Source organism: Arachis hypogaea, chromosome 16, assembly GCF_003086295.3.
Source record: "Arachis hypogaea cultivar Tifrunner chromosome 16, arahy.Tifrunner.gnm2.J5K5, whole genome shotgun sequence".
NCBI classification, from domain to species: domain Eukaryota; kingdom Viridiplantae; phylum Streptophyta; class Magnoliopsida; order Fabales; family Fabaceae; genus Arachis; species Arachis hypogaea.
In genome coordinates, this window is record NC_092051.1 from 118,163,620 (window position 1) to 118,180,949 (window position 17,330).

The 17,330-nt window shown below is 25.1% G+C and overlaps 1 protein-coding gene across 2 annotated transcripts; it reads right to left on the bottom strand.

The window, feature by feature from the left end:
- Positions 1-12,178: 12,178 nt before the first annotated feature.
- Positions 12,179-15,408, bottom strand: LOC112754734 (WUSCHEL-related homeobox 11). Of its 2 annotated transcripts, none has more exons than XM_025802484.3 (3): positions 14,624-15,408; positions 13,076-13,251; positions 12,179-12,388 (listed from the first exon to the last, which is right to left on the bottom strand). In XM_025802484.3, the coding sequence occupies exons 1-3, from the start codon at positions 15,312-15,314 to the stop codon at positions 12,371-12,373; spliced, it is 885 nt and encodes a 294-aa protein (XP_025658269.1). In that variant the 5' UTR covers positions 15,315-15,408; the 3' UTR covers positions 12,179-12,370. The 2 variants fall into 2 exon arrangements, with proteins under 2 accessions (XP_025658269.1, XP_025658268.1); XM_025802483.3 differs by having other exon boundaries at positions 13,076-13,275; positions 14,624-15,403.
- Positions 15,409-17,330: the final 1,922 nt, after the last annotated feature.

The window sequence follows — 17,330 nt, forward strand, 5'->3', positions numbered from 1 at the left end:
TATTTGTTTTTAGTACAAATTTTATTATTATATTAGTATGTTCATGATTTTAATTATACTTTTAAATACTTTGAATAGATTTATTTTATTATATTATATTTTACATATAAATATATGTTCCATCACGTAATTAAATAAAGATATATTTTTTTAATAAAAAAATTTAATAACCAAATTAACCATTAATTATGTGGGTAAGAAGTGATTCATGGAAAAAAGAGGCGCTGGCTATACTGGAAAGAGAGGTTGTGTGGGAGGGCAGTAGATGGCGATGACGTTGGCGCCCCAACTATGGTTAAGATAAGAACCAATTACAATGTGACACATAATGAAGGGTAACTTACATGTTATTTTAGAGGGAGTTGTGTAGCATTCACCTTAATATAATTGTCGTCCTAAAATTTGGTCAAAAATGTAATTAGTTAATTTTGTTTGTTCTTTATACAGTTACTTTTTTATTCTACACATAACTTCTACTCATGTTGTCTTTTCCTCTATTCTATGGAGTACATGTAGTACTCTCTACCTATCTTTATTTCACTTATTTAAAAAAAAATAATGATAAATATGTGTATGGAGAATAGTAAAAAATAACGAAAATAAAAATTAAAATTTTAAAAAAATAATGGAACAAATTATGATTTAACATATTGAATATAAAATTAAAAAAAAATTAGCAATTAAAATTATGAAGAAAAAGAGTTCTTTAAATTTAAATTTTTATATCTGCTTCAAATTAAATAAGATTAAAAAAATAAATAAATTTATAAATATTTATAAATTTTTATCTTAATTGTTACATATAATAACAACATAATAATTTTAGTATCATACTTAAATTAATTTAAATTTTATTATTCTATACATTAAAAAATAAATAACTTATAAAATTTTTAAGAATATTTTTATTTATTAATAATTTATTATTTATTAAAATTTTATTTTTTATCTCAAATTTATAATTTAAAAAACATAAAAATTAATTTCCTAAAAATATTAGAAAAAAATAAAAATATAAAAATTACAATTTTGTTTTGAAATTAAATGAAATTTTAAGAAAATCTTAATAATTTTATTAGTTAGAGACATAAAAGTTGACATATTACATCTAGAGAAATATTAAGAATTATTACAAATAAGTGTTAAGAATAGGAAAGATATTCAACAATAATATAATATTTTATATTCAATTGTATATGTTAATAGTAGCTAAAATAGTAATGTCCATATAATATTACTCTTTTAAGAAGATATAAAATATTTGATATTATTTTTTTATAATTGTCGGCAAATTTTATCATTTGTTTAACAAAAAATCTGAATACTTGATATCTTAAATTTTTTCTGAAAGTAATAAAATATGACTTAACAAGTAAGTCTGAAAAAATAATAAGAATCTATATAATAAATATACATCTAGATATCTAAATCAAAAAAGAAAAAAAATCCTTTAGCAAATTTTTAATAACTCCAAAATTAACACAATGGTAGTTATGGATCAAAGTGATAAACAAAAATGAGAGTTGGAATAATAGTACAGTGATAATTAATTACGATTGGGATGAATAGAAGAAGAAAAAAAAGAATAAAACAAGGCAGCATAATAATAATGATGAGACAAAGAATAGTGTATAATATGATGAGATAATATAATTAAAATAAAAATTAATAATTTTAAAAAATAATAAAATTAAAGATAATTAAAGAGGTTCAAGATAAGATTGAAGAAATATCTTTTTTATCTATTAGAATTATGGATGAAGATAAAAAATATTTTGGATATAAATTTTTAAATTTGCTTTTAATTAAATAGGATTGAAAAAAATAAATTTAATAATATTTATAAATAACTACTATTTAAATAATATCAATAAATTTTTATATTAATTTTATTACACATAATAGCAAATTAATATATTTTCAATTTTATTTTTTAATTTAAATTTGTTTATTTCAATATTTTACATGTTAAATAATTTAAGATATTTTATTTTTTATAATTTATTCTTAATTTATTATTAAATATTTAATTTTAAAATAAAAATATAAAATTAATTTCTTAAACCCAATAGAAAAGCAGCTCAACAGGCACGATAGTAGCTATTTTGAAGTGAGTCATGCTATGTAAACTATGTGCAATTACTCTCACGTATAATAGTAGCTATTTTATAAAAATATTTATTTATTTATTTTTAAAAATATAATTTTTTTTAATTCTAAAAGTATTGGTATTTTTTTATTTAATTTATAGTGCAGATAATATTTTATTTTATTTTATTTAATACTAATAAATTTATATTCGAATTTTTTTTCACATGATTAAATTGAAATAGTGCTATTATATGATTGACAATTTTAATTTTTGTCATAATAACTATTTTCTCCTACTTACGGATTAAATATTTTTTAATTTAATTTATACTGTAAATAATAATATTTTATTTCATTAGTTATCTGATAAATTAAAAGAGATATAATAAGAATTTGGTGTCCAATTATTTTTTTCATTTTACTTCTATCACTATAACCCAAAACAACCGAAGCCGTTATCATTATTTTTACCATCATAAAAGCAACCTAAAACAACCCATGCAGTTATCATTATTTCTACTATCATAAGAGCAATTTATTCTCATAGTTATTGTTATTTCTACTATCTCATATATATTGTTTTGTACTCTTTTATTATATTATTATCGTTATCTTTTTTCTTTTCATTTTTATTCTCATTCTTTCCTGATATTTTTTTTCATTTATATTGACATAATAGAGTTTATTATAAAAAATAAAATTTTTAAAACCAATAAAAGGTAGAGGTATATCTTTGTTGGGATGTATCTTTATTTAATGTTAAAGTAAGATATAAAATACTATTAAAATATATTGTGATACATATATACAATAAATAGAAAGAAGGATTCTAACTGTTATAGAGTGTATGAAAAAATGATCAATTAATTATATCAATGAGACCAATAAATAATAAATTAAGTATTATTACAAGCGGCTCAACAGGCACTAACGTGTCTATTCAGCCGCTTTTCTATTGTTTTTAAGAAATTAATTTTATTTTTTTGTTAATATATCATTCACTCTTCAAATTTATTAGATAAGTATGTTTTTATTTTAATGTTGACGTGACTTTATTTATATCATATTTTATTAAAATTAAAATGACTATAAACCAAAATATAATTCAAAAAATAATGATAATAACATTATTCTGATTCAAAAAGAGTATATATAAACCAAAATACATGTTAGTTATTTACAAAAGATAATTTTTATTTAAATGTCATTGATATTCATATTTGTCTTCATCTTTTTTAAGTGGTAGGCCAAAATATAAATCTAAATACGAAGAGGTCTTCATTTTTTTATAAATAGTGAAAAATAGAATAAATGAGAATGCTTATTTTTTTCGTTTTTAAATATCAACATATAAGAATAATTAATAAACAAAATAGGAGAGTATAAAAATTGTGTATCTGGAAAAAATTCTTCGTAATTCATCATACATCCTCTTATCAATAACTTCTTTAGTTTTGAAAAATTGTCAGATTTATTGACCATAAAAATAAATATATAAGCGCTTCAAGATTATTCAATTAAAAATTATGTGTAACAAAATCAAAATAAAAATTTAAAAATATTATTTACAAATTAACTATTTATAAACGTTATTAAGTTTAATTATTTATTTTTAATTAGTATTTAATTTGAAACCGAGATAAAAATTTATATTTAAAACACTCTCTATATACATACATGACATTAAAACAATGGTGCGTGGACGAGATATCAAGGTTCAAACTCATACTGGTAATCTCAGAAGGATTCAGAAATTTGTTGGCTATTATGATCCACTACAATATCCTCTTCTTTTTCCATTTGGAACGCATGGATGGGATATGAATACTCGAACTTAAAGTGGGAACAAAGTATCATACCGGACATATTATAGCAATATGCTCCAGGTACAAACTCATATTTGCTACATAATTTATAGACTTCCTTATATGATAGTTTGAACCAATACATCATTTCACAATTTTTAACCATTTTCTAATATCCTCAAAATTTGTAGATCCGCCCCATGATCACTCAACAGTTTAGCAAGTGGGGCTACTTCTTCAATAATATGTTGTTGACAACTATGTGAAAATAGAAACAAACAAGTTAAGATGGGTTCGATAAAGACAACAGAAACTTCGAGTTGAACTATATCAAGGCTCACAAGATGCTTTGCACACAGGAGAGATTAATGTTGGTAAATACTTTTCGATTTAATACCTACACGATTGATCATTACGTGTTTCTGAAGTTAAAATTTCAAACTAATAATACTTTTCTCTATAATTGGTTTTAAAAAATGTTGGCAGAAGAACGATACTACCATGGTCGTTCGTGGACAGTCGTCGAGATATGACCTAACGGTACGAGGATGGAATGCTATTGTTATAAAAGAAGGTAAACCCGATATTTTTCTCACTAAGGCATGCAATCCATCATGGTCAGAAATAGCTTCGGAACTCAGCCCTACTCAAACTCCATAGGATCGTCCGGATCTAACAACTAAGATTTTCAGAGCCAAATTCGAACAATTAAAGGAGGATGTTATTACCAAGGGTGTATTGAAAAAAGTGAAAAGTTATATTTATGTCACTGAATTTCAGAAAAAGGGATTGCCATACGTACATATGTTGCTAATCTTAGAAAACAATGACACGTTGAGTGATCCTGACCAATATGATAGTTTGGTCCGAGCGAAAAATACCATGTAAAGAAACAGAACCACACTTACATAAGGCAATACTAAGGCATATATAGTCCATGGTTCTTGCGGAATACTTAATCAATCTTCACCATACATGAAAATGGTCAATGTAAACGCAACTACCCAAAAGAGTTCGTAGCAGAGGCACGACGAGGTGATGGCTCATATCCTCAATATAGGAGGAGATTTGATTCCCCAATCCTTATAAACCAAAATGTCATATAAATAAAATTACGTTAATTTTGAAATGATGAAAAAAATACTTATCTGACAAATTTGAAGGGTGAATAATATATTAACACCAATACTAAAATATGATATAAATAAGATCATGTCAATATTAAAATAAAAAATAATAGTGATCTAATAAATTTAAAAGGCGAATAATATATTAAAAAAATAAAATTAATTTTTTAAAAATAATAAAAAAGATTGTGCCTGTTGAGTCGCTAGTATTCTATAATTTCAAACGTTTTGTCATGGCAGGAATTAAATTGAAAAAAAAATTAATGTATAGAAACTCAATCAAAAAAAAGCATAACAACCTAATTAAAAATTCGATAAAACTATAAAAACTTGTTGAATAATTAAACCGTGAATATATTGGTGATCTTTGGTGGCCTGATAAAAGGGATGAGAAAATTTGATTTAAAATGAAATCGCTTTCACTCTTGTCAGTCTTATGTAATATGTATGCCAAACAGAGTTTTTTTTTCTGGGTGTGGGAGGATTTGAAATGAATTATATATTTTTTTCTTTTTTTGAGAAGGAATAAGGTGTCATTTTTTTAATTTTGATATGGAGTAAGTAATAGTGTATAGCACAGTTATGGGGATATAAGGTGTTTTACCAGTATGTGATGACTGCGTCCGAGGGGTGGAAGAGTAATCGGACAGTTCGATTACAGTAATCGGATGGTCTGATTTGTGTACCCTGAATTTTTTAAATTTTTTAATCACAAATCGGATCGATTTGTGTACTCTAAATTTTTTCAATTTTTTTTAACATCCGATTTGTGTACTCTCACAATTTTAAAAAACACCAAAAATTACAATGTTAAAATATATCACTTATTTTACTTCCATATTAAAATTTGTTAGTCATGAGTAGTTTAAGTTATTTTTTTTTTTGGGTAACGAATGGTTTCAGTTTTGTGGCTCTATATGTTTAACTTTAGTCTTGATGGTGGGCCTAAATTAAAAAATAAAATATGGTCAATGGAAAGAGCTGATCCAATCCATGGCATTTATGTGGATTAGTATTTTGAATTTGTCCATGTCCAATTTGAACTTATGTGTATACACTTTGTTTCATATTCATGATGGATCAATTTTTGGGTAAAAAACTGTTGTATAGTTGGTATTTCACTTGTATCCTTTTCCATCCCAACCAAGTTCTTCAATCAAATTGGGTTGATTAAGCATAGAGCTCATCATTTGTCTGGTTAAATAAATGTTATTGGTTAATGACAAATTGTTAAATAAAACTGACATGAATAAATCCTTGAACTGCTAAGTTAAAGAATATAGTAGAAAACCAAACAAAAAATATTCCCTTCCTCTCCTCTCTTTCTTTTTATTTTATTTGGTCTAATGGTATATTTTAATAATGGATTTTTCAACTAAGAGTGAGATTTCATTCTTACTTTTTAAAAACTGTATTCATGACATTTTGTATATATAACTAACAAAGTAAACACTTTTTTACTATTAATGAAAACATAGAATGTTAGGAGAATCAACATTGTTAGCGTAAAAAAAAAAAAAAAAGTAAAAAAATGACTAGTATTGTTGGTTTAAAAATAATTTAAAATCAATAAAAAAGTATTAGTGGCCTAATATTGGTTGTTGGAAATGAAGTTAATTAAATGAAAATGTAATAGAAATCATAAAGGGGGCGGAGATAATAGTATTTAAAAAGAATAATAAAATTGAAGAAAGAAAACACAAGACACACAGCCTAAAACTAAACAATTTTGGGAATAATAAAAAGGGGGTGTGGTGCCATGAAATCCCACAAGGTTCAAGGTTTTATCACATAGAAACAAAGTAATCCCAGCTGGAAGTTCAGAGAAGAAGTCGTAGTAATAATAATATGATTCATTCATTATTCACACGACTTAGGCCCCTCCAAATTAATCATGAGCTCCATTAAAAATATCCCTACATATATATACATGCATGTTGGAATTCCCAACCCTAAATGACTAACCTGTTTCCTGGTCAACAAAATCTATAAATTCCAAATTTATTAATCAATTAATATTAGTACTCCTAATAATATTATAGTATATGACATATACCTGGAACGTAACAGTGAATCAAACATAGGGATGCAAGTGCATATAATAATTTAATTAATAGACATGCCAACCAATAGAACTTATATATCTCACATGATTTTTCTAAGTTGGTGTGCCCCTTTCATGGCCTCTATATATCTTTATGTATATATATAATGTAATGTAATGTGTTCTGAAGAGATTATTAATAAAAAGATGTAAAGAATCCAAGACATGTACTTACAAAACATCCGTCTGAATAGCATTGGTTATATTGGTCGGTGTGGGGTACCAAGTTGCAGAATTAATTCCAGTGAAAAAATCCACGTACTGGCCATGCACTTTCAGCAAAATCTTAATCTAGATTTAAGTGTTTCATAAATAGCAACACCCATCATGCCTATTTTTACAGAATATAATTCTATCTATACTTTTTCCTTTTTCTTTTTCTTTTCAATGTTATACCAATCTGTAACTTAATTACTTGTATTTATCATAATTTTCAGCTGCTCCTTTCATTTGGTTTTAAGAAAAACTTTAAATTTAATGTGTCACAAAATAATTATATCGTGTTTTTTTCTTTTCCGTGAATTAGATATATAATGAATCTACACATCATCATGTAGATTCAAAATTATTATTAGAGTAAAAGGAATTTTAATGGAGAGTACTTTTGAAGTTATACTCTTATCTAATTTCATGTCATGATAGTATTTTTCATAAAAAAAAAAATTAAACCGATAAAAAGAGATAATATCAGTAATTATATCTTTAATATATTTTTTTTAAATAAGAGATTCTTTTAGTTTTGTTTAATTTTGTTTGATTTTTTTTATTAGACTTGTGCTTTTTTTTGGAAATTTATAAAAAAATACAAATTCTAGATTTTTCGAATACAACTCTAATACTATGTTATAATACTACTTCTCTCAGACATTTAAAATAATAAAATAAAGGACAATATGAATATTTATATCCTAACAGTTTATTTTTTCTTTTTTTTTTTTAAATAAAAACACTCGCTTATAACCTCACCAAGAAGAAATGAGGTAGAACAATGAGGTTAACTAATTATTCGATGGTTATAATGGAGATGCATGTGTGTTGTACTATCCGAATTTTGAAGGTGGATATATATAAAGTTGAAGGTAGGTAAAACTTCAAAAAGAGTTTTAGATTATTGAATACCAGTCAACTTTATCACATATAAAACATGTTTTCTCTATATATATTTTGCCATCATTTTTATCATCAATCATCCCTACCAACAAAAATTCTGTAAGACATTAAAATTGTTGCATATTCGAATTGTGGAACTAATTATATTAATACATTTATTAGATTAAACTATTATGCTTAAATGCTTTAACTTCATCCTTTACTGTTTAACGAGTTAAATTTGTTCTCCATGATTCTATGCACTTTTTTATTTTTAATTTGTTCTCCATGTTTCTATGTACTTTTTATTTTTATTTATTAATCTTTCATTTAAGGAAAAATACTGGGAAGAAAAGGCTCTAGTCACATTCTTCAGTATATAAATTATTGGATTGATAGGCAGTTATATTTTATTTATTCAATTATTATATATATTTTACTTGCATTTTTTTCCAATTTTGGACAGCAAATAATAACTTATTCCAGTAACCCCTTTTATTGTATTGTCATAACTTTTTATCAATAAATATTTTTATATTATTAAAATTTATAATTTAAAATTAAAAATAAAAAATTTAGAATTCATGATCTGAAAATTAACTAACACCGTAATTTTTAAACATTACGTATAAAAATAAATTTGTTTGCCAAATATCAATTTAAAATAATAAATTTTATTAGTGCTTATGTTACTTTTTAAATAATTGTGTAGACGGGTAATATCTGCAAATAATGAAGAAAGCTAAGGCATACACAAAGTAAAGCTTGAGAGGAGTGGAGTGAACAGAAACTTTGTTTATATTGTTTTGCACTTTTGCATTGCATCTTTTATATTATTATACTTACTTATTTTATTTTTGGGGAATACTAACAGGTTTTTTTTTTAAATAAAATAAAAAAAATTTATTATTTTTGTGTACTCTTGTGTATTTTTGTATATTAAAAATAAAATACATAAGAATACACAAGAGTACATAAGAATAAGTCGTATTTTATGTTTGGAAAATAATTTTTTTAATTTATAATTTAAAAATTATTTGTTAAATATGACTTATTCCCATGTATCCGTGTATTTTTAGAGACGATAATAATGATTATCATTGTTAAACATGACTTGTTTTCTTAATTTATAATTTTAAAAAAAAAATCCTCCAAGAAGCCATGTTTATTGTCCAGATATTTTTGTATATTTTTATATACTATTTGCGAATTTGTTAGTTTTTTTAGAGTTCGTTGGGTCCGACGAATTTACCCAATTACCAAAAAATAAATTGTGTTTGAGAAATTAAAGTCCAAAAATCTTATTTAAGAAAATAATAATTTTTTTTATTTTAGAAAAAAATTCCAATACTAATATATAAGCATTTGGCCCCTAAAAATAGTGAAAATAATAAAAGGCATGGGCGCAGTTAATTTAAGATTTGAATGAGAAAGTAGTATTATTGAGAGAAGACCTTTACTCTTGCCTCTGGGTAAAAGGGAATCACGCATATGGTAACTATCATTTATATGTTGTCTGTGATTTTGAATTGTGGTCCGTACTTACAACAAATTTTAGTTATTTATGTAATGTAACTCTGTATCATACAGTAACTGTGGTGTTCTTTCTATTTATGTATATTGATTGCAACTGAATCACAACGTTGTATTAGAAATGTAATATGCGGCAATATAATAGACACATTTTCAAGCTGTAAAAAAGAGTAAATGTTTTGTTTCGGTTTAAAAGGTAAGTATTTTTATTTTTTAAAATAATGAATTTTGTGTTTGAATATTGAGAACAACAAAAATCTATGCTGAAAAAATGAGAATAGACTTTTATTCTTTGAAAAAGTATAAAGAACTAATTTTAAAGTAATTAATATTAGTTAATTTTTTATTATAAAACTATTTTTTTAAACTTTATTTTTGGAGAATTTAGGATTTAGAATTATAATTTAGGATATAAAATTTAAAATTTAAAATTAAAAAAAATTGACTGATATTAATAAAAAAAATTAATTCTCCAATTAAACACATTCGTTTTATGAAGCTTTAGCCTTGGGTCTTAGTTTAACAAACTTTTTGCTAAATGAGATTAAGGTAAATTATACTGAACTAATTAAAATAACAACTATTTGTATAACTATCTGGATTATTTATTTAAGAAAATAAACTATTAATAAATATAATTATATAAATAATTATATATCTAATAATTATAATTATAATTGTAATTGAAAATTAATAGTACTAAAAAATTAATATATTTTATGATTTTTGGTCATTAATTAATCATTGTATATTAATATTTTGACTATTAATTTAAAAATTTTTAATATATGTAATAGTGTGTAATTATTTATTTTTATTGTTGATTAGATACTGACTAAATTTTAATTAAAGTATTCACTAGATTTTTTTATTTACCATTTCCAATCCGAAAAAATGAGAACTATTTTCTTTTGACGAAGGTGTCATAATTTATTACTAGCTAGAAATTTAATTAATTTTGATGACTATTCCAATGTGATAGGCAATGCTTCAGAATACGCACTAACCTCTCTCAAAAATTAATTTTATTTTTTTCCCCAAAACTCACATCCAAAATACTTAATTAAGAGCAAAGCATATGAAAAGTAAGGTGGCCATATATTTTGCCGACAAGATTTGTGTGTCTAACTCATATAGTTCCTTGACTTAATAAATAATAATCGGAATCAATTGTATGTTGATATAATGCATACACGCATGGCATGAAATGATTAACGTGTCAACAAGTATGATAATTTGTACTATATAAAGGATATGAATTATTGGAAAAAAGGAAAGAAAATTCAATGAATACTACTACAGTCTTGTTAATAAGAAAGAGGCAAATAGCTGTCTGAAATGTTGTTAACAATAGTCAGTCTTCCCCATTTTGCTCCTTGAGAAAGGAATAGATGGCAAAAGGATAGACAACACAAGTCAAAGAGAGTTAGATATGTTTCCAACCATTCTTTCTCAAATATATTTATTATTACTTATAATTATTTATTTATTCTCTTCTTCAACTTTTCTTTGTTAATTCCCCACGCCCTACTCTTTCTTCCTTTAATAATGTCTTTAATTCACAATGAACAAAGTAACATTTAATTTCCATGCGTGATATCAACATATATATATATATATATATATATATATATATATATATCTAATTAATGTTCATTGTATAAGAAATTCCACTACAGAATTTAACATTTTATTATAAAATTATTTTTAAATAATGTAAACTAATACCACACATAAATATTTATATATCTAATACAGTCTTTTATACAAGAGTTACTTTTAAATTTGCATAAACTTTAACATAAAATTTCTATTTTTATTTTTAATTTATTTTATGCTATTTTTTTTATGTTTAATATGGATCGAATTTTAAATCTTTCTGTTATAAAAAATATAGTATCATGTCATAAAAATATTTCTTCTAAAAATTTAAACTAATAAAAGAAGAATTTAATTTTAATATACTAACTGTAAAATAGTTTTATACGTACATCTAATTACATAATATATCATATCAGTAAAAATAACTATTTTTTACATTAATTACATAAATAATTATTCAAAAGAACGAATATAATTACTTGATTATATAAAATACTTTATATAATTAAATACATTAAAATTAAACTCATAAAAAAAATAAATAGTTATATCTTTAACGTATTACATTTTTTTTTATCAAAAATAGAAATTTAAATCCGCAACTTTATGGAAAGATTATGACATTTGAGCTATAACTCATCGTTCGCTTAACGCATTACATTTTACAATTTCGTTAATTTAACACCTTACTCTCTCATGCCATGACGCATACAGCATTAATTTTAAATGTAAGTGAATTTGATTAATTTAATTATATAAATCATAGATTCCGTCCACACCACAAACTAATTGAAAAATAATACAAGCTAAAATAAGGAAGATATACATTACACAACTTAATTTCATTATATATTATAATTTTAGAAAAAAAAAAGTTTATAGTAGAAATCAAAATAAGAACGTATAATCATGGCACATAAGATCTCTATTATTTTGATCCATATATGAAATATTACGGAATTGGAACATTTTTAGACGAAGCTTCCATTTTTCTGCTACCATGATCGACCGGTTCCTGCTTATGTTGGCTTTGGAACCTGTAAAACCGAAATTCTAGAACCATTAACTGAAAAACAAAATTAATTTATCCTCTATCTTAAAAATAAAAGATGTCTCTTTAAACTAAATTATTATTTTGAAAAATTAATGTATTAGAGGAGTGTAATTGTGTTCTCAAAGTCATGAATTTAAGGCGTCAAAATAGTTATTATTTATGTAATTCTCAGATTAGACAATATATATTACACTCTTTACCTACATCGTTTTTTTAATTCTGTGTTTAATACAGAATATTTGTACATCAGATTAATTTTTTTTATCAATTTACTGATCGATAATTAATAACATTTTTATATTGAAAAATTATATACAAATAATTTGTTATTGAGACTCTCCAAATTAAGAATTCTAATAATATAAAAATTTAATTTTAATATGCTGATCATCTAAAACATTTTATACATTTGTTTAATTATATTTATTTTTTTAAATAATCATCAAGTAATTAATATAAAAATTAATTATTTTTTTCAACATATCATTATATAATCAAATATAATCAAATATAATTTTATATTGAGAGTATATCAAAATTAAATTCATAATATATATAATCCTAATTAATTAAGGTACGGGTCATTTTTCTTAAGAAATTTGAAAAATAGAAGGTAGCATTTAATAACTAAGGAGGCAATGCAAAGTGTAAAATTGAATTAATTAATTACCAGAAAGTAGCTTTCACCATGCTGCAAGGTCTGCATTAAGAAGCCAAACTCATTGGTTGGAAGTGGCACTCCAGAAGAATGAACTAAAATTGCATCTTCACCAAACAATGTTTTGATGTCTATAAGACCTCTTGGAACTTCTGTTGCAATTCCATTGATGAACACTGTGATGAATCCTGACACATTATTGCCCCCAAATCCTACCCAAAATTAATTAACTCACTGTTAACTGTTACATGCATCAACTCACCATAATTGTTCATAAAAACTTTGAAAGTAATCATTTGTTATAAATATTTTTTATGGTTCTCATTTATTTACTCAATTTTAAGCACAATTAACTGTGAAGTATATCTATATTATAACAATTAATTGGTTTTTAGTGATTTTATTAATTAAAGTGTAAATTATTAATTAAGAATGTAAAAAAGCGAAGCAAGAAATGATTCCACTTATATAATTAAATATACCGAATTAAATTACATGACTAGAATTTCAACTCTTGAGTAATTTTAATTATTCCAGTTACTGAAAAAATGTAAAAGAGTGATGTGAAAATGACAATTAATTAATTAATGAACTATACTCCACGGATACCATGGCAAGTTCTTTGATGACCACGTCATTAGTAAAAATAATTATGAAGAAACATGTTGAAATGTTGAACATTACTATATAGGATCCATTATTACTCTACACAAGAAATCCGGTATGAGAGAAGTATATAGAAATAGCATAGTATACAGTAAAAAGGGTGTAGCCATCAATTTACCAAAAGGGGAAACAAACAAATAAAACGAAGAATGAGGAGAGAAAAAATAATCTAGGGTTTGGAAACCTTGAAAATAAAAAAGAAAAGAAAAGAAAGAAAAATAAAAAGTGATGAGGGGAATATGAATAAAAAGGAAAGGACAGAAACTGCAACCGGAAAGTAGATTCATGTTTTTCCGGAAAGTACAACTTTCATGCAAATTCAAATGCAGAAGTGTCAAATCATGAAAAAGATTGCTACTAGCTACTTTATTCTTCTGTAGCCCACCTGAACCTAATTAGCCGAAAAGGAAACAACTTTAGAACACATACATACCTTAATTACTAGAACCCAATTAATTTAACACTTAATCAATCAACATGCCATATTTAATTTAATTTCCGTTATCACTCTCTAGCTAGCTAGCTAGCTAGTCATTTAGAGAAATTCATCCCAGAAAAAAAAAAAAAAAAACTCTGTTGAAGAAGTGTAACGATTTACTTTGCTTTTAATTTTTTGCTTCAAGCTAAGCTAAATTAAATACTCAAAAAGAATAACAATCATGCAATTCTGACTTAATAAACATACAGTCCTTGAAAAAATAAAAAACACCTCTTATGGGAAAATTATGCAAGAAATTAATTAATTAATTTTTTAGTAAGAGTTATACAGTAGGGTATAGTTAGGTTATTAAAAGTTTTCATAATTAAAATTATCAAAAGAAATGAAAAAAAAAGGAGTAAAATAGAAAAAAGCAAGCTAAGAGAAGCATGCAATTGAATGAATGAATGAATTACCGGAGTTGTAGGTGAAATTTGGAGGAACATGAGGGAACAAAGATGAAGTGTGATCAATTTCCTGGAACCCCATTTGAGGAGTATGATGATGAGGAGGAGGAACACCAGAGAAGAAGTTATCCATGGCTTCTTGCTCACCACCGAAGGAAGATGAAGAAGAAGAACCGCCACCGGCACCAGTCGGAGGAGGAGGAAGATGAAAAGAACAAGAAGAAGAATCTCCGAAAGAAGAAGAACCTCCGAAACCCAAAGCACTCCCTACTGAGAGTGCAGGTTGACCAGGGTGATCTTGATCACACTGAATTGCACCACCAACACCAACACCAACCCCAACAACACCAACACCTAGCTGGTGTTGGTGGTGTTGTTGTTGCTGCTGCTGCTGCTGAATCTGGCGCTGTCGGCGACGAGATCTGGACCGTCGGTTCTGGAACCAGTAGAAAACGTTAGCGTCGCCGACAGCCCCAAACTTCTCTAGAAGCTTCCTTATCCTGACGGTCTCGTCCTTTGGAGGGTTAACCATGCCGCTGTTGAAGATGGATTCAAGAATAAGTATTTGCTCCGGTTTGGGCGTCCATCTTGAGCGCACCGGTTCGCTACTCTGCTTCTCAGAGGAGGAGGAAGAACCACCAGCACCATGGCTATGGCTTCTGTTTGGGTCTTGATGGTGTTGCTGCCCTTGCTCTTCCATTCCAATGCAAACAAAACTAATAAGAAAATAATGTTTGTTGAAGCTGAAACCTAGGCAGCCAGAATAATAATATATATATACTATATAACTAAGATACAGATATGTGTGTGTATTTATATTATATTTATTTACATATAACTCGGAATGAGGTAAACTATGCATTAGGATTTAGGAGGGTTAATAATATACAAGAGGTGGAGACAATAATTAAATGTAATTGAGAATGTTATGAGCTGTGAATTTACTTATACCTCCTTCTATAGCCTTCATTCTCAGACTTTTGGTGCGAACTACAATGACTATTCTTCACACGAGGCCATTTTCTTCAAAGGTTATTCAACATTTAGATGAATTATTATGTGCTGAGCCTAATCATTTTGTTATAAGAAATTTATTCCAACATTTGATTTCGAGACTTTATTCAAGGAATGTATATATTACTATTTTAATTTCTAACGATTAGGTTAAATTTTAATTTTGTTTTTAATATTTAAAATGATTTTTTTATTTTAAATATTTTATTCTTTTTGTTCGATCTCTAGTTCAGCAATAAATATTTTTTTTAAAAATATTATTTCCTTATTATTTTTAATATTTTAGTGGCAACGTTTGTAATTATAGTAGCCATATTGATGGTGATAGTAATTTAAAAATAAAAATATGTAATAGAATAATAAAAAATAAAATTAGAATGTGACTTAAACATTCAGAACTTAAAAAAGACTTTATGTTATATATATAATAATATTATGTGTTATATATAATAATTTATTTATTTCTATTTATCGGAGTAAATTTTTAGGATTTCAAAAATGTAGTCTATTAAATAGAGATAAATGTTTAAAGTTGATTACAAAAATTTATAACGTTAAGGGATGTGTTAATTAAATATCTAATTATTTATGTATTTGTATCTAACATCTTTAATTTTTAAAACAAGTAATTTTATAAAATTATAGATAATTGTTTGGAGCAATATTATAAAACCAAACACAATTTATTATCTTTGACTTTGCTAACACCTAACAGTTAGCCAACAATATTTAAATTTGTTAATTAAAAAGTATGATACTAAATTAGTAGACTAAAAATATTGGACTATTAGCTAAAAGTATTACTAATATAAATTAAAATTACTGATCTTTAAATTTTTTTTTCAATTGTTTTATCTGAGCCCTTTCCATGAATTTTGAAAAAGATATTAACAGAGATTAAGTGTAAGGATAGGGGGAAAAAAAAAGGAAAAAAAGTTACGGAAAACATGTGTTCTCAGTTTAGACACAGTTAAAATGTGTAAATAACATATTTCTTTTTTTTTTCTTCTTTTTTATGTCTTTTGCTTGTAAAATCTTATACATTATGTTTCACGGTACTCATTTTGAATGATAAAAAGGAAGAAAAAAAAAAAAAAACGAAGAGAAAGACGTATCATTAAGAGTATAATAAATACATATTATTATTGTTGTTTTTTGTTGTTGTAAACGGAGAATGGATTTCTTTTATGTAAAAATTTAAGGATAAACTCTACCAATCTCTCCTAAAATTGAATGATATTACTCATTACACATTATTTATTTATTTATTTATTTTTTGTATGTTACAAAGATATGTATTTTGGAAGAAATGGCAGTGCTATGTTTTTAAAATAAAGTTATTAATAAAGAGAAATTATCATAAAATTTCAGTCTAGAGGTGTTAATAGGTAAGATAGGATAGGATTTGAACTCAATCTTAATTCTATTTTCAAGTTAAATTTGTTAAAACTCAATCCTTTTGTTACTTGCGGGTATCCAATCTTACCCGCAAATTTTTACAAATATGCAATATTATTATATAACCTAATGAGCATGCAAATTAAAAATTGAATACAAACAACTTAATTATCCTACAAATAACACAATCTTTTCATAAACAATATAACCATCAAATGTTCAGTTCTACATAAAAATTTTTGTTTAAATTAATAACACAAATACAAATAAAATATTGTGATAAAATATTGTATGACTAAAATAG

What these genes read in the sequence shown, in the direction of transcription:
- LOC112754734 (XM_025802483.3), bottom strand. Translation starts at nt 15,314, where the DNA reads ATGGAAGAGCAAGGGCAGCAACACCATCAAGACCCAAACAGAAGCCAT. An exon ending in AAATTTCACCTACAACTCCG is followed by an intron (nt 13,276 to 14,623) that starts GTAATTCATTCA and finishes AATTTTGGGTAG; the next exon opens with GATTTGGGGGCAATAATGTG.